Source organism: Danio rerio, chromosome 3 (assembly GCF_049306965.1).
Source record: "Danio rerio strain Tuebingen ecotype United States chromosome 3, GRCz12tu, whole genome shotgun sequence".
Classification (NCBI taxonomy): domain Eukaryota; kingdom Metazoa; phylum Chordata; class Actinopteri; order Cypriniformes; family Danionidae; genus Danio; species Danio rerio.
Genome location: NC_133178.1, coordinates 19,455,931 through 19,480,000, shown reverse-complemented (window position 1 = coordinate 19,480,000; position 24,070 = coordinate 19,455,931). Strand labels below are relative to the sequence as shown.

The window sequence follows — 24,070 nt, the reverse complement described above, 5'->3', positions numbered from 1 at the left end:
AGTGTGTAAAAAGTGTATTGAAGAGTTTTACATCCTTAAAACATCTATGATAACTGTAAAAAATAAAGTGTACTACTTCGTGGATTTTACTTATTGCGGGCAATTTTTAGAACATAACTCCCGCGATTAATGAGGGACCACGGTACATTTAAGATACATTTAAATACAGGTTACTGAAGGACAGGATTTGGGGTCTTAAGTACAAAAAAATAGGCCTAAAGTGTAAAAAATTAACAAAGTATTGTGGTCTTCATTTATCTATGTTCAAATTACCTCTTATGCTTCAACAGTGCTTTATAATGGTTTTAGTTTTTTTTTATATTTTATTTTAGTCCAAATACAAATATATGCAATAATACAATAATTTATGACTATGAAAAAACAACAACATCATCGATATATCTATCCTAAATTTCATTCATAATAGTCTTTAAGATGACTTCTAATATTATCATATATGCATCCACCTATAGAAAATGAACCAAATAGATATATTAAAACAGTAGGGATAAAACGGGATTGTGTCTCCCTTGTCTAATTTTGAGTGCCAGGTGTAAACTCGACTGAAGTTGCTTTCTCCTTAAGTGTGTTCATGTCAGTATGGCGTGGGGTTTGAAAAATTATCTTTTGAAATTCCACTTCTTGCATTTAATAGGTGAGTAACTTGATTTACCTCGGAGTTCTTGATTCTGGGAGGGTTAATTACCCGCCGGTCCATCAGCATCTTCTCCAGAGCTGCTGAATCAAAGCATGCCATCTGTGAACACTCCTGTCTGTCCAATTCCAGACATCACAACTCATGAGCTATCCTGGAAGCAATACTGCAGTGGAATAACTTAGACCCATACTTCAGTAAATTGTATTATATACTTTAATTTCCCCTCTATTTCTTTATTTTGTGTATCCTCTACATTTTGATAGACATGTCTTTGGTTGCCCTTCTCCATTGTGTGTATCTGTATGATTGTCAAAGTCGAACTGTGAACACACAGCCATTTCACACCATGTTAAAACACCTGCACGCACATACAAACAAACAGCAGCGGCAGATTAACCGGCAATGACTTGAGCCCCCAGTTGCGCTCGACCGACACAGAAAAGAGGAAAAATGCTTCACTAGAACAAGTGTAACGTTTAGGAAGAGAGGATGTCACATTTGATAGAGTGCGCTTGTCACGCATACCCACAATGCAACAAAAGCACAAAGGAATCTATTCATCTCTTCTTCTTTTTCTGCTCTTCCCTACTTTTTTTCTCATTCTCTTGTCCTGGCTTCTGTGTGTGACTAAGGAGAAATCCTCTACTATGGTTCTCCCGACAGTCTTGAATCGGCATCACTTTCTTTTTTGTTCTTCATCCTTCCTTTTTGTTCCTTCATTTTCTTTTTCTTTTTTCTTCCAGTTTTTTCCTTTACTTCTCATTGTTCTTGTTTTTTTCTTACTTTCAAAGTTTCTCTTCTTCTTTGTTGTTGTTCTTCTTTGCCAACCTCTTCCTTGCCCACCTCTTTGCCTGCTTCACCTTGTCAACACCTTCTTTTCCACTCTTACTTGTTCTGTACTTGTTTGCCTTTCTCTTGTAGTTTCTTTTCTTCTTATTCTTGTTCTTGATGTTCTTTGCTACCTTATTGCCTTCTCTTCCACTGCCTACTGCTTCACTTTCTTGGACGTCTTATGTATCGGCTATACTGTGCCTCATTTTTCATTTTCTTCTCATTCTTCTTGGTTCTTAAGGCCTAAATTTGTCTACTTGTTTATGAATAGCTGGCCAATACAATGTTTTTTTTATTTATTTTTTTAAGTTTGCAAAAAAAAATAAAATCCTAAATAAATTTCCATCAAGTTGTTAGAGCAACTGACTGTGGTATTGGTAACCTAGCAACCAACTTTAAACATGGCAACATAATGGAAACAGTTGATTGGTCATGTGGGACATTCACTATTAGGCTGTGTGAAATCATGATTTTCTTGAACAATATTGCGATTTTGATTTTAATCATGATTTTGACACACGGAAGTTTTAAAGTGTGAATCAGAAACATATTTCCAAAGGAAAACACTTAGATCTTTATCCAAGACCTCTAATGTCTCTAAAACAGACAAAAAAAAAAATACAAAAATCACCTAGTAAAGGTGTGTGTGTAGAGTGTGCACGCCGTCAAACACAAGTACACTTCGATGTTCTGTTTGTTCACACGTCAGAAGTAGTTGTGTGTACGTCTGTACGCGTCCACAGATTTTTTTTTTTTGCCATGCATAGACCACAGACCTCTTTATGACGCTTCCATGTAATAGTACGTTCACATATCGCGTCTTTTACACACACAAGTTCATTATTTTCCATAAAGGCGCCTGGCTTGTGTCCATATTGGGAGTGATGCGCCGTAGACGTTGACTTTTTTGGGCACCAGGTCCTCCTGTGCTGAACTTCTTGTTTATGCTGGCTATTTGTCATTAAGCCTAGTCTCCTGTTCTCACGCTCTGTTTAGGTGCGCTGCGTTATGATGGGTTCAAAAATATTACTGTGGGCAAATCATGCGGTAAGACGAATTAGAAATCGCACATTTTCAAGTCGTGATTTCGATACAATTTCAAATAACCGCTCAGCCCTATTCACTATGTCTTTTTATTCTACAAATGTGTTTCAATCTCCCATTATTCACAATAAGTCTATTTCACACAAGCCTTAAACCACTTCATGTAAGCTTTAAAAACATGTTTGCAACTACATTTGTTGTTTCCATTACTTGTTTCTCATGCAAAACTTCAAAATATGCATTAACACAGGGTGATGGAAGTCCATCTATTTTTCTGTAATGTCTTCAAATGTTATTCTTGTTCTATGTCTTCCTCCTCTTTTTCTTCCTCTTTTTCCTTCCTCTTTGTTCTGTTCTTGTTCTTCTTTCTCATCCCATTCTTTCTTTCTCTATCTACTTCTTATTTCTCTTCCTCCTGTTCTTCCTCTTCTTCTGCGTCATCTTTTTTTATTATAAATCACATTCTATAAAGAAAAGAGTTTTAATGAAATTAAAATTTTTGCGATCGTCATATTGTCTTTCTATTGCTATGAATTTATGTCTGCAAGACAATCTCTTTAGTCTACGCTGCCAGTGCTTGATTTTCAACTCTAATCACATGGATGGCGTCTTTGATCCTGCTGATACATCTTCAGTCAAGACTAGAGTAGAGGTTTGGATATAGTAGCCAGAAAACCCAATGCATGTATGTGGAGGTTCATAGAGGTTTAATAGCAGGAGATGAAAAGTCACTGAATAAACAGGCACAGAATGGAGAGCAAGATTATAGAGCTCGCCAGATAGGCAGAAAAGCCTCTTAAGGAGTATTTGGATTGAGATTAGTCTGAGATATGTGTGATAAGTCTTGCATAGATTGCTTTTCCTCACTCTAATACTTGACTAAATTAGCGGATATTCGGTGGTGTGATGAAAGTTCCTTCTACTGTGTATAATATGTATGTGTGTGTGTTTTATTTGTATTTAGTGACAAGTCCTGAAACAAAGCTAATCTTTGGTATTCAACTAATTAATTTGCAGCCCAATGTTCTTAATTTGTTGTTTTTTTTATGCAGAGAGCCAACGGGCATATCGCTTCGTGCAAGGGAAAGACTGGGGTTTCAAGAAGTTCATAAGGCGAGACTTTCTACTAGATGAGGCCAATGGGCTGCTGCCTGATGACAAGTTAACGCTCTTCTGTGAGGTAGGTGATGTGGTCAATCATTTACTGTGCTTTCCATCACCGGTTTAACATGCATTACTTTTCAATGCTTGGGATCAGTAAGCCTTATCTTGAGTCTCATTAGACTGCATTTATTTAATTAAACTATAAAAAGTAATATTATGAAATCAGTTAAAGATGTTTATAGTGATTTAAAATGTAATTTATTCTATTGAAAAGTGCAATTTTGAGCAGCCATTACTCTAGTTTTCAGAGTTAAATGAGCCTTCAGCAATCATTATAATTATAATGTACTGTTGTGTTCCCAAGAAACATTTATTCTGTTTGTATTTCTTTTTCCTTTTTCTTTTCATCAGTGTTGTTGTAATAAGCCATAATTATTATTATAATTTTTAAGAGTTTGTTAATAAGCAAAAAAAGAAATATTTACTTGACCTAAGATGATATATTTATAATAGTTAAGTACACTACCTGACAAAAGCCTTGTCGCCTATCCAAGTTTTAGGAACAACAAATTTTAACTTGACTTCTAGTTTATTATTTGGTATCAGAAGTGGCTTATATGAAAGGCAAAGACCTCTAGATTAAGCTTATTTTACCAAAATTAAATATGATCATGTCTTGATTTTTGATTATTTAATTAGGACAGTAACGTCTGACTTTGCTTAGACAAACTCTTGCCATTTAAGAGAAATAATGTCCAGGATAGAATATAAAGTCAGGGTGTAGTGGAAAAAGAATGAATATTGTGTATGACCCCCATGAGCTTGGAGGACTGCATCCATACATCTCTGCAACGACTCAAATAACTTACTAATAAAGTTATCTGCAATGGCAAAGAAAGTGATTCTTTGGTTTCATCGTCAACGCCTCCTTCTCCATCTTACCCCAGACATTCTCAATAGTGTTCATGTCTGGTGACTGGGCTGGCCAATCCTGGAGCACCTTTGCTTTCAGGAACTTTGATGTGGAGGCTGAAGTATGAGGAGCGCTATCCTGCTGAAGAATTTCTGTGGTTTGTAATGTAGTGGGCAGCACACATGTCTTGATACCTTAGGCTGTTGATGTGGCCATCCACTCTGCAGATCTCTTGCACGCTCACATACTAAATGTAACCCCAAACCATGAGTTTTCCTTCACCAAACTTGACTGATTTCTTTGAGAATTATAGGCACATGCAGGTTCCAATAGGTCTTCTGCAGTATTTGTGATGATTGGGATGCAGATGACCGATGACTCATCAGAAAAATCTACCTTCTACCAATTTTTTCAAATGATCAACTAGAAGACAAGTTATTATTTTTTGCTCTTACAACTGGGATCGATGACGAGACTTTTGTCAGGTAGTGGATAGCAGTTTAAATGGTTTCACTTTACAACATGGGACATGTAGTTAATGCATTTACTAAGATTAACAAACAACGAACAATACATTTATTACGATATTTTGTTAATATTCAATAATGAGTATACAGTTGTTAATTGTTTGTTCATGTTAACTCACAGTGCATTTACTAATGCTAACAAGCACAGCATTTGACTTTAATGATGCATTATAAACAAGATACAATTAAATACAAGAATTAATAAATGCTTTACAAGCATTGTTCATTGTCTGTTCATGTTAGTAAATACATTATGAACTGACATTAGCTTCTGTCCCATTTTGTAAAGTGTGACCTTTTAAACACTTTTTAGATTATATTCAGTTTAAATTGTATCATAAACCAGTTTAGGTCTTTAAAAAAAAAAAAAAAAACAAGTCTCGAGATGCCATTTAAATTCCACAAGCTGTTTTTAAACTTTAACTTGCTGTGTGTAAACACTCCCAAAGAAATGTGTCTGATAGGGGTCAGGTGAACCTGAAATCAGCTTAATTATACAGGGTTTCCTTCAGACTAATTAGTGGACTAGTCTTGAAAATATGCAGTTTCTCACATCCCTAATGAAGATGGACAAACTCTTCCCCTTCTCCTCCACCAACACCACCTCCTCCTCTCCGCTCTCGCTTCCTCTCTCATTATTATTTCCAGAACTTTCCTCCTCTTTTCTTCCTTCTTGCACCATTCTTAACTCAGTTTTCCTCCCACAATTCCATTCTCATTTTTTGCCTACATTTGAGGTGTTTCTCTCTATTTCTCTGTCCTCTGTTTTGCAGTTTCTTTTTTAGGTGTTGGCTCCTTAAATAAGGGCCTGAGCATACCTTCCTCTCTCTCTCTCTCTCTCATTCTCTCTTCCTCTCTTTTTCTCCCTCTATGTTTTTAATGAGGAGAGGGGTCCCATTAGAGGTGGAGAACTCGCTGTCATTGTGGCCAGTGTGATGGAGGGATTTAAGAAGGTTCAAATTTAGGCTTTGCCTTATATTAAAGATTGAGGAAAATCAGACTGATATACGTGTCAGTTTTAGCTAATTGTTTGTTGACTTTGATTCAACTTTTCCTTCTGTTTTCATCTGTATTTTGGTTCTTGCTCTCAGGTCTGCTCTCTCCTTCACTTGCTTTTGCTTTCTCCTTCTTTTTCTTTCTCACCTCTCCATCGCTCTCTCACTCCACCTCTCCATCCTCCTGCAGGTAGATTGCTCATAGTAAATAAATGAGCTCTACACTTTCTCTCTCTCCATCTGACAGCAGCCATCTTTCACTCAGTGCAGCCATATGCCACACTGATATCTCCAGATCCACTACGGCTGCAACATCTGCTGCTCATTTTATATATATATATATATATATATATATATATATATATATATATATAGATAGATAGATAGATGGATAGATGGATAGATAGATAGATAGATAGATAGATAGATAGATAGATAGATAGATAGATAGATAGATAGATAGATAGATAGATAGATAGATAGATAGATAGATAGATGGATAGATGGATAGATAGACTGACTACTGGTCAAAAGTTTTGGGGTCAGTATGATTTTTAAATGTTTTAAAATAAGCTTATCCTGCTTACCAAAGCTGCATTTATTATATCAAAAAGACAGTACAAATTGTAAAATTGTGAAATGTTATTGCACTATAAAATAACTGTTCAAAAGTAGTTTATACTTTTAATTTTGTAATTTATTTAATTGATTTTAATGATGCATTTTCAGCTTCAATACTCCAGTCTTCAGAGTCAGATAATTCTTCAGAAATCATTATATAAAAAAATATTTAAAATAATAATATTAATAATTATTATTATTGTTGTTCTTCTTTTTGTTCTTGTTCTTATTCCTGTTGTTGTTGTTGTTGTTGTTGTTCTTCTTCTTCTTCTTATTGGTAATAGCAATAATGACTGGAGAAATAATTTTATTTGAAACCACATACATTAAGAAAGCAGTTATTTAACATTTTATTGAATATTTAACAATGAATTATTATTATTTTTTACATTTAAACAAATGCCACTTTGAAGAATAATTTTCTTTAAAACGTGAAAAAAAAACTCCCAACTTTTGTGCGGTAGTGGATATATATATATATATATATATATATATATATATATATATATATATATATATATATATATATATATATATATATATATATATATATATATATATATGAATCTCATTTATAAAATTTTTTTTTTTGACCGCATTAAATAACAGAGGGGCCACTTTAAAAATGCTCACATCTAACATTATAATGCATCTAACTCTTTATGCTCATTCAGGACAAAATAAGTTGAGTTTAAAATAAATAAATAAATAAATAAAACCTTCAAGAATGACATCTTTAGATGTTGTTGTTATTATTATTCATTATTTGTATTTATCTGTTTAAACATGCACCCAAAACTCAGGCTTTCACTCCAAATTACACATACATAATATGTAAGGAAAACAACGTCTATATGACTGTTTTGAGGATTACATAGGAGGGACGACGGCACCTTTAATGAAAAGGAAAGGGAATCCCACTGTTTTTATATTTATTTCAAGGTGTTTTGATGCTAAATAAAATGAAACCACAGAACAGACTCACTTTTAAGAGCAAGAGGTGGCCCCTGGTGGTTTATAACCATAGTTTAATAGCACTTTAGATATGCTTCAAGACATAATAAACGAATCTAATTAAGTTATGTTTGAGTATTTCTGTTTTAGTTGCATTTTGAAAGTGCAATATACCACACACACACACAGATCTTAGAATAATCTGTGCAGATCTGGGATGAATGGATAGTGTGCAAATTGACAGGATTTCCATTAAGTGAACTGTCACTTTAAGTGAAAGTTTTGTACCTGCAGCATCTGCTTTATTCCTCTTCACCCTCATCACACACAGCTCAGAGGCGATGAGAGACAGAGAGAGGTAGAAGTGCTAAAGCATGTTACCCTAATGAATGTGAAAGATTATGTAATTGCTTTAGTATTTCACATTTAATGTTTCCATGCAAACATTCACACTTCATATGTAAAAAACTGTTATGTTATGATTTTTTGAGGAACAACCGAAAACACAGTTTTGACCTCTGTGTTGAGCTTGCATCTCTACAAAGGGTGTTGAAGCAAGGAATCCCTTTTCAAGGATGTATGAGGTCGGTAGATCTCTGCAGACGGGTCTGCTCGCACGCATACATAATTGCAAACAGTTCTGTGAGAAGAGAGGCAGATGCTGGTGTCAGGAGGAGGGAAAAGCAGGAATAAGATCAGGTGAAGGAGAAAAAGGGAGGTTGGCGGTCAGGACCAGACTTGAACAGCTTGAGTGGAAATGATGCGTGTAAAAGCGTATGTGTAGTCTGAGATGGAAAGACTGTATAAACTCACACACACACAAAAAGCGCAGATGCTCACAAATAAATCCAGCACCTCTCTGTCTCTTTCTTCTGGATTCAATGAATAAAACTGTGGATACACAGTTGTCCTTCTGATACTTATGTGGTAGAGGATGTTATAAGTGTGTTATATTTAACATGCAGGAATGAAAGTATGAATTTTGTATTATCTTTTATTAGCGTTCTGTGTTAGAGAATTGCACCAAAATGAGAACTGGATGCAGAGCATTGATTTTTCTTTGCTTTTTTCTTTTATTTTTTAAATTTTATTATTTTATTTTTTGTTATATTTTATTTTGTTATATTTTTAATTTATTTATTTAAAGTAGGTAACACAATTTATTAGATACCGTTGTTGCACATGTTCCATCCACATACTTTTGTAATTACAATAAATTTGGCATAATTACACCATGTCTTAACATGTGATGCGACAAGTTTCCAGAGACAATCGATTAGGGCAGGATTATAATCTAATTAATAAACATTAGACATCATTTTTGTTTTTAAAAGGACATGCTGAGTGACTGATTTTGTGTTTGTGCGCTGATTTAGCAGTTCCGATCTTCATGCTTAAACTGGTTGCTAGTTATTTTATTTTCATGTTCTGAGGTAAACTATACTCTGTTGATTTCAGTATGACAAAAAAGGTCACATTAAATGGTATTCAAACTCGCGCTGTTAACATTTAATAATGAATAAAACACACAATCAGTACCTGAGGTTATCATTGTCATAGTTTGCTGTTGTCGCAAACATAAAAATCTTTCATAAAATGGAAGCTTTGTTTATCACCATCGTGGATGTTTAGGACAAAAACTAATTTTAACATGGGAAAGAAGGTTTTATCGTGTTCTAATGTCAGGTTGCATGTGGTCGGGTCGTTGTGTTAAATTCAACTAAAATGTATACTTCTATGTTAATTGCACATGTTAGGTCTGGTATTTTCTCATAGCCTTCTCCGTACTCTTTGGAGCACTTCTCTAAAAACCAGAACATGTAAATACATTTTGTGACGAGCAGAGTGCAAGATCTGTCATTGGTTGGCATAATACCGATAAGGAGTGTGGGCGGGGCAAAAATATGTTTAAGTGGATGGATTATTTAGTTTTATTGATTTTATGATTAAAGTTATTTTTTTCTCGGCATTTTTGATGATTTTGAGTCTGAACTGTTTCTAGAGTAGCATCGCTAGCATTTTTGACAAACTCAAAACACCAGTTAAAAAAAAAAAAAAAAAAACTCTACACAATGGAACATAGAAACCCCACTGTCTACTAGTGATTCGGAAGTAATATTGCCTTAGTAATTCTTAAATTGCAGTATAAATGCCCAGAACAGCGTCAGCTATGTCAAGGTATTTGAAATATTCTTATTTATGTTAACAATCCCTTTAACTCTAAACCTATCCCTCATATTAACTCTAACAACAATGTAAATGTAGTTCATTAGTATGTTCTGTATTGAACAGTTGCAAAAGTTATGTTGTATGTACAGTTACACTGTAACATGGACAACATAAAATAAAGTACAGCCACAATATATATTTATTTAAACAGCACAGTTATAAAGATAGTCAAAGCTGTATCAAATTTAGTTTATTACAGAGAGCTCAAATACTATGACAAAAAAAGTTCACATTAAATGATTAACATTTAAAACTGAATAAAGCACATAATCAGTACCTGAGGTGATCATTGTCATAGTAGTTAGTTGTTGTTCAGCTGCGACACCGCAAAAATAAAAAAAAATGCTTATAAAAAAAGACGCTTTGTGTTTCCCCATTGTGGATGGTTAGGACAAACATGGAAATAATCACTTTAATGTTCCAGTGTTGGATTTAAAACTTTTGCGTAGGGGGATAAAGTACAGCCACAATGTACACTCAATTTATTAGGTACATCTGTCCAGCTTCTCGCTAACACAATTTTCTAATCAGCCAATCACATGGCAGTAACTCAATGCAATTAGGCATGTAGACATGGTCAAGACGATCTGCTGCAGTTTAAACCGAGCATCTGAAATGGGAAGAAATGTGATTTAAGGAAATGAACGTGACAGTTGTTGGTGCCAAACAGGCTGGTATGAGTGTTTCAGAAACAGCTGATCTACTGAGATTTTCACGCACAACCATCTCAAGGTTTTAAATACAATGGTCAGTTCTGTGAGTGCAAATGCCTTGTTGATGCCGGAGGTCAGAGGAGAGTGGCCAGACTGGTTCCAGCTGATAGAAAAGCAACAGTAACTCAAATAACCACTCGTTACAACCAAGGTATGCAGAAGAGCATTTCTAAAAGCATGACACGAACATTGAGCCACTCGGGTGGCAACCGGGTGCCACAACTGTCAGCTAAGAACAGGAAACTTAGGCTACAATTTGCACAGGCTCACCAAAATTGGACAATATAAGATTGGAAAAACGTTGCCTGGTCTGATGAGTCTCGATATCTGCTGCAACATTCAGATGGTAGGGTCAGAATTTGCATCAACAGAAAGCATGGATCCCTCGTGTCTTGTATCAGTGGTTTAGCCTGGTGGTAGTGTAATGGTGTGAGGGATATTTTCTTGGCACACTTTGGGCCCATTAGTACCAATTGAGCATTGTGTCAACACCACAGTCTACCTGAGTATTGTTGCTGACCATGTCCATTCTTTAATGACCACAGTGTACTCATCTTCTCGATGGCTACTTCCAGCAGGAAAACGCACCATGTCATATAGCGCAAATCATCTCAGACTGGTTTCTTGAACATGAAAATAACATGAAAATGAGTTCACTACTCAAATGGCCTCCACAGTCACCAGATTCACTCCAATAGATGACCTTTGGAATGTTGTGGAATGGGAGATTCACATTATGATCTGCAGCAACTGTGATGCTATCATGTCAATATGGACCAAAATCTCTAAAGAATATTTCCAGTACTTTGTTGAATCTATGCCATGAAGGATTAGGGCAGTTCTGAAGGCAAAGGGGGTCTAATCCGGTACTAGTCAGCTGTACCTAATAAAGTGGCCAGTGAGTGTATATTTATTTAAATACCACGGTAATAGTCAAAGCTATATGAAATCTTGTTTATTACTGAGAGCTCAAATAGTAGGGTTGCATTTAGTTTCCCTTATTTTAACACGCACACAGTAGTCGACATTTGAAGTGGATCAAAAGTTTTTTCAAAATTGTCCTAAGGCAAAAACGGGTGTTCAATAGTTTAAGGACAACTTTGATGAAAGGTTTTGATCCACTTCAAATGTATACCAACACAAAGCCATTTCTGTACAACATGTACTTGTAGTGTCCAGTAGTTGTAAATTCTGTTGGCGTGCAGTAGAGGTGTGTTTGTTATTAACAGTCGAAGTGAGAGGATACCGTGTGGTAATTCTCTAATTAAAGCATGTGTAAATTACTCACCGCTTGGTTTGATTAATCAATGAATTCATTATGACCCAGACAAGCTCATTAGCATGAAGCTGGTGCTGCGCTAATAGTCAAGACTGCCACTGTCCTGAGGTGTTTATTTATAGATGCAGGAAGTCACCTGGAAGTATTGTTTCTTCTATCCCCCCCCCCCCCCCCCCCCATCCTCATCTCTTCCTCTTGCTGCTTTACATGCCACTAATGAGTGAGTGATGAATGTCCACACTTGGGTTTAACCATGTGTGTGTGTGTCTTGCAGGTTCATTAATCAAATTCAGCCAAAGTGTAGTGTACGCACACTAGTTTCCGCCCTCCTCCCTCATTAGTTTCTGTGTTTAGATTTACGCTCTCAGTAAACAGTTCACTCATACTCGAGTCCAGACAGCACAGAGCTGCTCTAGTGCCCATCTCACACTGCTCATTAAAGTGATGTGCTTGACTTTAAAGTAGTGATCCGTCCTATTTCTGAGGCGCCAGATAGAGTCTTGTGTTTGTAAACATACAAATTGACACCAGACGCCAGTGACTTATTCAGCAGCCTTGGGTAAACTCCCATTCATTTTCCTCACGGGTTTATTACCGATGGAAAAATAAAGAAGTTTGAGCCATGTAGTATGATGTAGATCGCAATGTTGCGATATAATCACGAGGCTTCTCCACTCTTGTTTTATGTTAATGTGAAATGCAGAAATTATTGTGACTGATTCATTAATCACCCTGTTGTAAAATGTGAACATTTCCGCCAGTGCGTCTGAGCTACCATCTGTATTAAGCGGTTCTGTAATTTGGCAAAAAAACTAAACAAACAAAAAATAAAACATTTTGGCTCCTCCATCTGCCTTCTTGTGTTTGTGATTTAACGCAATTACTTGCATATTTACAAGCTTGCCTGCCTGCATGTTTTTTATTCTATTTAATTCTATATATTTTATATATATATATATATATATATATATATATATATATATATATATATATATATATATATATATATATATATATATATAGATAGATAGATAGATAGATAGATAAATAAATATATAGATAGATAGATAAATAAATATATATATATATATATATATATATAAATATATATATATATATTTATATATATATTTTTATCTATCTATATATATATATATATATATATATATATATATATATATATATATATATATATATATATATATATATTTTTTTTTTTTCATATTTATATATTTATATATATATATATATATATATATATATTTATATATATATATATTTTTTTTTTCATATTTATATATTTATATATATATATTTATATATATATATATATATATATATATATATATATATATATATATATATATATATATATATATATTTATTTATTTATTTATTTATTTATTTTTTATATAAATGCACTCACTTTTGTTTTAATATATTTCTTATTTGTATATGTACAGTTGAAGTCAGAATTATTAGCCCTTGTCAATTATTAAGCCCCCTTGTATATTTTTGGAAAGATTTTTTTTAAACCCATTTCTAAACATAATAGTTTTAAAGATGCTGTATGTAAGTTTTGGACTCTTCTAAAGCATAAAATGCTATATTATGTTTGCACATATTTAAGAAACATGCTAAGTGAACATTCTTGTTTATCTGAAAACCAATGCTGAAGTCAGATTTTCTGCTTTAAAAATGAGCGTTATGTGCCGGAATGTCTGTTTTTGTTTTTATTTAACCCGCCCACTGCCAGTTAATCTAATTATATTTCAGCACCCCTGGTTGCCTTGGTGGAAAACAGCTCATTTCATTCATTCAGTCAGAAAGGCTCTCAAAGTATGCGTCTGCTACTGAAAGCAGCTCCAAAAAGAGACTCAGATTCAGAGTTCCACATAAGGTGCAAATGTAAACATTGAGTGAGCAGGTTACATCCGTGTACTAACAACATGATACGTGACGAGATGCACAGTGACGAGCAATTTGTTTGTTTTTACTAGACGAATCACTAATTTAGATAAAGCCATTCACTGCACTGCAACAAAAAGATAAGATTTTTAATCTTATTAATACAAATTAAACCTCTTTAACATTATTAAATGTACATTCTGAGTCACTGATATGCTTAAATTGCGTCATCTTGGAATTATAAGGTTCTATTTGCGTTCTGAATGATTTTGAGATAACAAACTTTAAAGTTTTTGTGTTCCTTAGCAAACAGTATGTGTGTAACATTTGTTTTTAAAATAAAGTCTTAAAATGTAAAGAACTTATTAAAAAGCATCCCATAATGTAAATAAGTTGTCATTTAATAAGAATATGTGAGTAACAGTTTTGACAAAAATGTGTGATAGAACCCTATAATTCTAAGGTGACGAGTGGTTTATTTAATTTACTATCTTCTGCTGTTTTCAGTAGTATGGCAAAAAATGTCACGTAAAATGGCATTCACACCCATATTATTAGCATTTAACACTGAATGAAGCACATGAGGTCTAACTGAGGGCATCATTGTCATTTTTTTGTTGTTCACCTGTGTGAAATAAAAGTCGTTTCCAAAATATAAATTTCAGGTGTTCGTTTGAACAAAAACACGGAAACATGGAGAATATTCCCTCTATCGTATGCCGTTGCTTTTATTTTGAACAGGACTTAAATGGACCTTTAGGCTCAATAGTCAGGCTCACTCCTGTTGGTGTCGTCAATCTGGCAACCCGCACTTGCCCTTGTTTTGAACCAGGAGTGCAATAGTTCAATTACTGGGTGTCAAACTTACATACAGAACCCTTTAATGATAAAATAACTTTTATCTTTGTCATGATGCCAGTACATAATATTTTACTAGATATTTTGCAGTATAATAGTATTCAGCTTAAAGTGCAATTTAAAGGCTTAACTAAGTTAATTAGGCAAGTTACGGTAATTAGGCAATGGTTTGTTCTGTAGACAATCGAAAAATTATTGTTTAAGGAGGCTAATAATATTGACCTTGAAATGTTTATTTTTTAATTTTTTTAATTTAACCTGCTTTTATTCTAGCCAAAGTAAAACAAATGGGGGTTGAGGAGGGTTCCGGAGTGAGAAGGGTGCTCGACTTATTTGAGTATTAGGAGGGAGATGGTGATTTGCGGGAGATTATCACTCGTTTGCGGGCATTATAAGTCCCGCAAATGCATAGAGACTATGGGAGACATGGGATGTCTGAATATCACGTTTAACAACTATAGTGAGACACGATCCAGCGGTACATCCTTGATAAACTGTCCAACGTGCACTGCTCTCTGCCTGGAGGTCAGAGGAGCGCATGACAGTGTGTGGCTGTGTGTGTGTGTGGCTGTGTCTGTGTGTGTGTGGTCACGTGATGTGCGTTTTCAGAGGACGGTGGGCTGTATTTAAATGCTAGGTAAAACACGGTGTGGATGTGAATCATTTTCGTTTTAAAATGCCAATTTAACACTAAGACGTATTAGTGTAAATGGGGCCTGAGTGTGTTTTTGTGCGAGTGGGTTTGCAACGGGGGCAGGGTGGGGATTGGCGATGCTGGCTCAGCATCGAATTGTCTATTTGCCATCGACGATGGCATCGTCTATCGGCCCTATATATATATATATATATATATATATATATATATATATATATATATATATATATATATATATATATATATATATATATATAAATATATATATATATATATATAAATATATATAGCATGTGGTTTTTGGTTGTTGCATCTGTTGTTGTGCTGTTTTTGCAGTGTTTTTAGTCAAATATTTATTTGTTGCGATGCCCTTAACAACTTGTTAGTTTTAGTTAATATACAGCAGAAAATCTAAGCAGAAAAAAATAACAGGTTTGGCTCCCCCAACCTGTCCTCATCCTGCTTGTACTCTATCCTTGTTTATCCCTTTCCTTCTCGTCTGCTGTCTTCCCTGTTTTCCTTCAGGGCAAAGTCTGCTCCTCCATTAAGAACATACAAGGGTCCTTGACATTTAATTTCCTGTTTGTGCTGCTCTTTTACCCTCTTCCTGTGTGTCATACTCGCTCTCCTCCATCTCAGTGTCGTTCTCAGTTCTCCTTTTGTGTCACTTTCACTCCTGTTGGCTCATAATCCATGATTTTATCTCATGTTGTGCCTCTAAACATTGAGACAAAATACTAATTGATTATTATGATATATTGAGCTTGAACAGAATTATGCAGTAATTCAGTTTTCTTGAGTTGTTTACAGACAGTTCATATTGAAATGGTCATTCATTATTTGTGGCATGCAGTGTTTTAAAATGTAATATTTCGATAAGTAGCGACATTGAAATATTTGAAAAGGTACAATATTGCTCTCTCTTTGACATTGAGGTTGGCCCTTTGTATCTTTTGATTTGGCTCGCCAGAGGGAAAATGATAAAGGGTTGGGAATGCCTTGTTTGTTTGATTGTTGAGCTAAAAAAAAAAAAAGTTAACTGAAATGAAATTTTTCCATTAAATGTTGTAAATAAATCAGATTTATAAAATATGTACATACTGTCAACAAATACTAATACAACTTATTAATACAACTTATTAATTACAAATATTAATACAACTTAAAAAATAGGTGACGAAGCAGAAAAAATCAGCCCCTAAGTACAAAGGCTAGTCCAGCTTGACTAATGTATTTGGCATTAAACTCTTGTTTTATTAGTGGATTTTTTATTTTATTATATCATTAAAATAATTGACATTTTCAAAAACATTTGAGTACATTAATAAATAAGGATATTTCCCATGGAAACTTCAATTTAATACAGTTTGCTGTATTTAGAAAAGGTTTGGCCTCTTCATGTCTAGCCTGTCCTGTCCAGTGGACAATGGTGCCAGTGCAGTCGCACCAGCTATTGTTGAAGTGGAGAGACAGTGATAGAGCCAGTTCAGTAGATGGGGATGATTGAAAGGCCATGATCTGTAATCTGGAATTTGGCCAGGACACCAGGGTTACAGCCCCACTCTTTATGAGAAGTGCCATGATCTTTAATGACCACAGAGAGTGTCAGGACCTTGGTTTAACATCTCATCTGAAAGACTGTGCTGACTGACAGTAGGGTGTCCCCTTCACTACATTGGGACATTAGGACTCACACAGACTGTAGTTTTAGCATCCCCTGCTGGCCTCAATAACACCAACAGCAACCTAGATTTCCCATGTGGCCTCCCATCCAGGTACTGGCCAGTCTCAGCCCTGCTTAGCTTTAGTGAGTAACTGTCTTGGGCTGCAGGGTAATATGGCTGTGTTTAGTTAAAATAAGTTCACTTCAGTTACGGTTCTAAGTTAAGCTAGGTGAGTACTTTATTTTTTTTTTAGCAATAATTGAAATTAAGAATTATGATTTTTATTAGAATGGTACATGATTTAAAACAAAAACACATTTATTTTACTTGAAATATTTATTTTAACTGGGACTGAAAAATTGAGAAGGTAAAAATCCTTAACACTTTAAATTTTGCAAATGAAGGTGTTCATAATGTCGTTTCAATTCATGATGTTGCAACATTTTTCTGTGGTTTTGAAAATATTACTTAGTATCAATATATATTTTAAGGTATTATTGTAGTAAAGTGTCAGCCGTTATCCTATGATGTCCAAAATGCTGTAAATGTAATCCTGCTCAGTCTGCTCTATAAGGACTTTTGCTCATTAAAGAAATGTGCCTTTTACAGCAATTAACTTGGTGTGAGAACCTGTGGCATTTCAGATTGCGTGTGTGCGTGTGTTTGTGACTCCTGGAGTGAGATAAATGAACCTGCTTATGTCTGCGGGAACAGGTGGCTAAGTCAGCATGGTGGCCCGCCACACACACATGCACACGCTCACACACAGAGACCAGTAACAAATTGAGGCAATTTGTGTAAATTAAGAGATAACTAGACTGCTGCCCTTGTTGAACAGTCGTTGTGGTGTGTCCCCCCTGAGCCACTGTAATGAGGTTCTACCATATTGGCTGACATATGGATGTCCTTAAATGTGTCTTTAAAATAGCCATAAAAGTTAACCCCACGCACATCATTCTGCTGTCTTTGAAAATAGTGCTCGATTTGTGTGGGTCTGGTATTTATTTGTGTATTTTTTAATAGTACATGTAACCAGTTGATCCAATTTATACGTGATGATGATGAAAAATAGTAACAATCAAGAGTTTTTAAGGATTTAAATTTTGGTTTTATTTTACAGGTTTCTGTAAATATATCTATATGTAATTTATGTATCTAATCATCTGTTTCATTTTGTTTTAATATTTGTATCCTCTGTGGTAATTTTCAGTATCATCATCTACAATTATTGGCACCATTAGAATTTAACTCATTTTATTTATTTGTCTATTTATAAAAGTGGATGTATATAAAGGACTATTAAAAACTAATTGCTATTTGGAAAAATGTAAAGGTAATTTTTTTTCTCTCAGTAATAACATTTATTTTTTCTGCCCTTAAATTCCAGCCATTTAAATAGCTGTTTTCTCAAACAAATATCGTCTTGTTCTAATAAACTATACACCATTAAGAAAAAGCTTGCTTTTTCAGCTTTTAGATTAATGTATAAATCTCAATGACCGATTTTGTGGCCAACCAATTTCTGTATTGAGCTGTAAATTTTGTATTTTTTTAATAATTATTATTTTTTACTTGTATTGATACTACTAACCACAGAAATGTTGGTATGGTGAAACAAGAAAATGTGATGGTGGAAAAGAAACAAACTTGTGACAGAGGTTAAGAAAAAAAAATGGTGAAAGAAGCTTGAAAGAAAAGAGGTGAATTGTCTTTGACTTTGAGAAGAAATGCATGGCAGTGTGTATAGCTACATTTTTGGTTTGATGCATATCAGTGTCTGCTACTATGCATAGGCTATTCTATAAGCCTTATTAATTGGGCTATACATATGAAATATGTACATTTTTCAACAGGTTAAATATATGTATATGTTTGAACACTGATTTAAAATCGTATTATTTTTTATTAATTAATTTATTATTTTAATTCTCTGTGGTAATTTTCAATTGCATCATCTATAAATATTGACACCGTTAGTAAATAACAAATTATATATATAATTTTTGGTTGCATTATCTATAATAATTGGAACCACTAGTAACTCATCATTAAGAAACATAATAATAATAATAATAATATAAATAATAATAAAAATAATAATAATAATATATTTTATTATTATTATTATTATTATTTTTACATTTTCATTTTATTTATTTTTTTAAGTGGTTAAATAGAACAACTTTTAAAATTAAATTACTATTTGGAAAAATTCAAAGGTAATTTTCTCAGGATAATTTTTTTTCTACCCTTAAATTCTAGCATTCTCAAAAAAATATTGTCCTCCTCTGATAAACCATACATCAAAAGAAAGCTTGATTGTTCAAATTTCAGATTTTGTATAAATCTCAATTTCAAAAAAACTGCCCCGCATGACCAATTTTGTGGTCCAGGTCACATTTAGTACTGAGCTGTGTTTTATTTATTTTATTTTATTTTTTAACTTTTATTGATACTGACTACAAAAATAGTGGTATGGTAAAACAAGAAAATGTCTCAATAGAGAAGACACAAAATACCTTTAAACAAGTTTAGATTGAAAAAAAGGAACTTTTTGAGTGAACATCACTGTATGCTACTATGCATGGGCTATGCCCTAACACTTGACGCAAAAGTATGTGTTGGACTGTAGATGTAAAATATGTAAATTTTTAACATACATACGTTTTTTTACCACTGATTAAAATGTCTTTTTTTTCTCTTTTGTGTGTTCAGGTGAGTGTGGTGCAGGACTCAGTGAACATCTCTGGGCAGAACACAATGAACATGGTGAAGGTTCCTGACTGCCGGCTGGCAGACGAGCTTGGCGGACTGTGGGAACATTCTAGATTCACAGACTGCTCACTGTGTGTCGCCGGCCAGGAGTTTCAGGCACACAAGGCCATTCTGGCAGGTAACACACACATCCAAACAAACACATTTACATGCTGTTTATTCAAATATGCTGAGATGTTGTCCTGCGTAGGTTTAAAGAACATTATTGCAGATGGTTGTTGCAGATGATCAGTGAGTCATGTCAACTGTTATGGGCTGACTAATACTCCTCACTGCTATTTTAGTATTAAACTAAACTAGACATTATCAAAATACAGATTTTTATATCAGTTGATGGTACTTATCTTTACAATATTTTCAGTAGGTTTTTTATGTTTATTTACTAACATTTCAAACATTGTTAAGACGTGCTGAAGCATTGACCAACAGGTGAACATATCACTAATGAAACAAACAAAATCTAAAACTATTGGTCAAAACAAATCAAATTAAATGTAAACAATACATAATAAATGACATACTAAAACTAACCATATACTATACCAATCCCAACTCTAGACCTTTCCTTTACCACTACCCCTCTTTTTGCACATTCACGTGAAGGAGTAGGGGTGAGCCAATTCTCTTTAGCTTAAAGGCTTAGGGCTAAGGAGAAGGGCTAGATAGCCCTTAAAACTGAGATTTTTCCTTTCTGAAAGTCTAGTGGCTGGGAATGACCTTTTTACAGTGTCTGCTATAATGTTAATGTTATTTTTGTGTTTACATAATGAATATCACCATGGTGTAAATGCACAGTACAGTTATAATCTTATTGCCACATTATATCGTTATGATTACCATGATATCCTGATTTCCTGAAGATGAATACCAAAAAATAACACAACTGAAATAACTACAGCAGTCACCATCATCAGTCTCATATAAAGCAAGAAATTGCGATGACATATGATGACTTGTGCAGGTGCTGTAGTGATGTTTTATTTTTAAGGTGTACATTTAGACTCTTCCCCTTCACACTCTGTTTCAAGGACCAACGGGAAGGGGTACAAAAATAGAATTGGTATTGGGCCTATACTAACAAAAGTCACTAAAAACTATGTGAAATAAAACAGTAAAAAAATAATAAACACCTACATGTCTGTTTTACAAACAAATACTTCAAATTATATACAAAAAAGAATTGTATATAAAATAAAATGATTTAACTGGTTTTTTTATCTTTTGCCAAAAATATTGAAATATAAATATATAACAAGATACTGGAATTACTTCTCTGAAGGTTTGGTCAATATTGACATGACAGATTTATTGGTTGCCCATCTATGATGTGAATTTCCTGTTCAACCACATCCCAAAGATGCTCTGGTAGAGATCTGGTGACCGTGCAGGCCATTTGAGTACAGAGAACTTATTGTCATGTTCAAGAAACCAGTCTGAGATGATTTGCACTTCATGACATGGCGCGTTATCCTGTTGGAATTAGCCATCAGAAGATAACTCAATATAAACGTGTTCACCCAAAACGAAATCTAACAAGACAATTAATGACACAAACTAAAACTTAAAAAGGTACAGCTAATGTAAAAAAGTATCAAAATAAAAACATTTAAAATGCGAAACTATTAAAACCTTGGACATTACAGACAGAGAAACATGCACTGACCAGAGAGGCATCTTAGATATGCGGTCAGGTGAACATTTGCATTGCTTTCTGCCAGTGTATGTCTACTATATGAGAGGGCAGTAGCTTTGAGAAGTCTCTCTCCTTCTCGCTCTCTCTCTCTCTCGCTGTCACTCACTATGAGGCGGGATTCCTCGTTATCTGGCCGTACCTGCTAGTGCTCATTAATGGCCGTGGAGACGGAGCTGATCGGCTGGTGTCTGAGCTGTGATTAGAGCATGTGTGTGTGTGAAGGAGAGAATGTGCCAGACTTCACACGCTACTTTAAACAAGTTAAAGTTGCCCTAGACAGATCCGACTCCATATCCAGGCTTAAGAGAGAGAGAGAGAGAGAGCCGCCATCATCCCCTGGGTTAATCAGCCGAAAGGTTCAGCAATTGCACCAAGGCTCAAATTGTCTGAGGAACCACTTTCAAATGTTTAGTTTTTGATGTTGATGACTGAAATATTTCCTCCTTGTTCACTGTCCCCCTCTTATGGTTTCACAAAAAGTGCCATACAAATGAATGGAATTGGTTGTCATTGAAAGCAAGGCTGCGCATTTCTTTATGAAAAAAGGTAGACTATAATGTGCCTTTCTTTTCCAAGTTTGTAGTGGCTTTTTTGCCGCCTTTTTTGTTCTGATTCATCTCTGAAGTAGTTGATATGGTTCATTGAATGAACTTTTTATCGAAAGCAATTTTGAAATTGCCTTCGGAGAATGTGAATAGAAAAATACTTGGGCAACCAAGGCTGCTGAAAAAGTGGCCTGTCGATGTTTCGTTTTATGATTACCTGATTTTTTTTTTCCTTTTCCTAAGTTTGTGTTTGTAAAACTTTTTTCTCTCTCTTTCACTTTCTCAGCACGTTCTCCAGTATTCAGCGCTATGTTTGAACACGAGATGGAGGAGAGTAAAAAGGTGAGTCTGTGTTTATTTTCCCTCCTTTCTGCCTCCCATTTTCTTTCATTATACTTCAAAAGCAGTGATGCAGCTCCCCATCCTTTTAGGCCGTCCCAATCACAGAGACTCTAAAACAGTTTACGATCATGCACAGCTTGTTTTTTTTTTAATACAGGTGTCTCATTTCTTCAGTGTTTATTAGTTTATTATAGCTATATTAGTGGTCTCAGTAGAACACAAATCCATCCTACCTATCAGAGGCCTAATTTTCAGTCCAGGCATGTGTGTGTGTGTGTGTGTGTGTGTGTGTGTGTGTGTGTGTGTGTGTGTGTGTGTGTGTGTGTGTGTGTGTGGGTCTAATAACTCCACATTTGCAGAACTGCTCAACTGTACAGTCTTCTTGCTTGGTTTCAATACCCCATCATAAATCACTATTTGCTGGAGTTTTTTTCTTATGTGGCTTTTAATATGGCAGTCATGTTAGGCCTGATATAGATCAGAGCAGTGAAGTTTGTTCATAGTGTTAGTGTTTGCCTGTGTAAATTGGGAGGGTTGAATGTGTCTAATAAAGACTGAAGATTGGTGATTTAATTCATGTCAAAATGAACACTTTCAGTTAGTGAAAGGATTTTTTATTGATTCATTTATTACATCAATGGACCAAAAACATTGATGTAAATGATGTAATAATTCTTTCACCTTTTGAGGAACCAAATACTTTAAGGGCACCTAGTTTACCCCCTTTTCCAGATTTAATATAAGTCTTTTGTGTCTCCAGAATGTGTCTGTAAAGTTTCAGCTTAAAACACCCATCCTATTATTTATTATACCTTTCAAAAGATTTTTAACTCTAAGCATCTTGTAGTGTTTGTTGTGGACTGTGCCTTTAAGGCTAGTCCTCCCCGCCCATCGTTCCCACGTGCCTGTCAGTGTGCCACAATCTCCACCCTCCACTGCGTTAGGCAACCTGAAGGAAGCAGATCTCAAGTAACGTTTGCGAGAAATACTACAGTAAGAACTTTACCAATGATTATTTGATGTGTTTGTTGTGGAGTTGCAACGATGAGTCACACACAATGTCGTTACAAAGTTCACGATCACACACAGACAGCGAACACACACAGACAGCGTGCGCGTTTAGGTCTGCACTGTTTTTGCACAGCAAATGTGACAGGATACAGGTTAATATCCACTGCTGTATGGATATCCGCTTTGTTAATGTACGAAATAAACCTCATTTAACATCCACAACCCAGGAATAAAGCGTTATTTTTATAATTGTAGTGACATGCGGCTGTGCTGATATGTAAAGCTGTAGTAAATCGCTGTAATTCATTACACATGCACTGTTTTAAAAACTTGTAAAACTCATTCTTGATCACATTTGATGATGATTGATGATCACAGAGAGCTTAACAGATCTTTTATTCCCGGTTTCTTTGAGCACGTCCTGTCTTGTTGATATGATTATACGCATACTATGGAGACATGTTAATATGCAGCTGTCAATCAATTCGATGGGTGGGGAAACCACACTCCTATGTCAAGTTGCGGTCAGCCTTAAAAATGGGAGGCATTTGGATTCTATTTTAATGTCTGGAAATTTAAAAAGGATGCTTATTGTCTTTATATCACCCCAATATGACTGTGGACACACTATACCAACACACAGTTTGGTCCAAACAGCTTAAGAAAGATGATTTTCATCATAGGTGCTCTTAAAGTCTGTGGAATCATAATTTAACATTTATTTTGCTAGTTCACATTGTTATTCTTAAAG

At 34.7% G+C, this 24,070-nt stretch overlaps 1 protein-coding gene across 4 annotated transcripts in view; it reads left to right on the top strand.

Annotated features, from left to right (window-relative positions):
* The window catches only part of spop (speckle type BTB/POZ protein), a 136,674-nt gene that overhangs the window by 97,439 nt on the left and 15,165 nt on the right, over positions 1–24,070 (top strand). For all 4 annotated transcript variants that reach the window (XM_068215324.2, XM_073934226.1, XM_073934224.1 and 1 more), the window contains 3 exon segments: positions 3,586–3,713; positions 19,669–19,846; positions 22,253–22,308. In XM_068215324.2, coding sequence (XP_068071425.1) covers positions 3,586–3,713; positions 19,669–19,846; positions 22,253–22,308 — 362 coding nt within the window.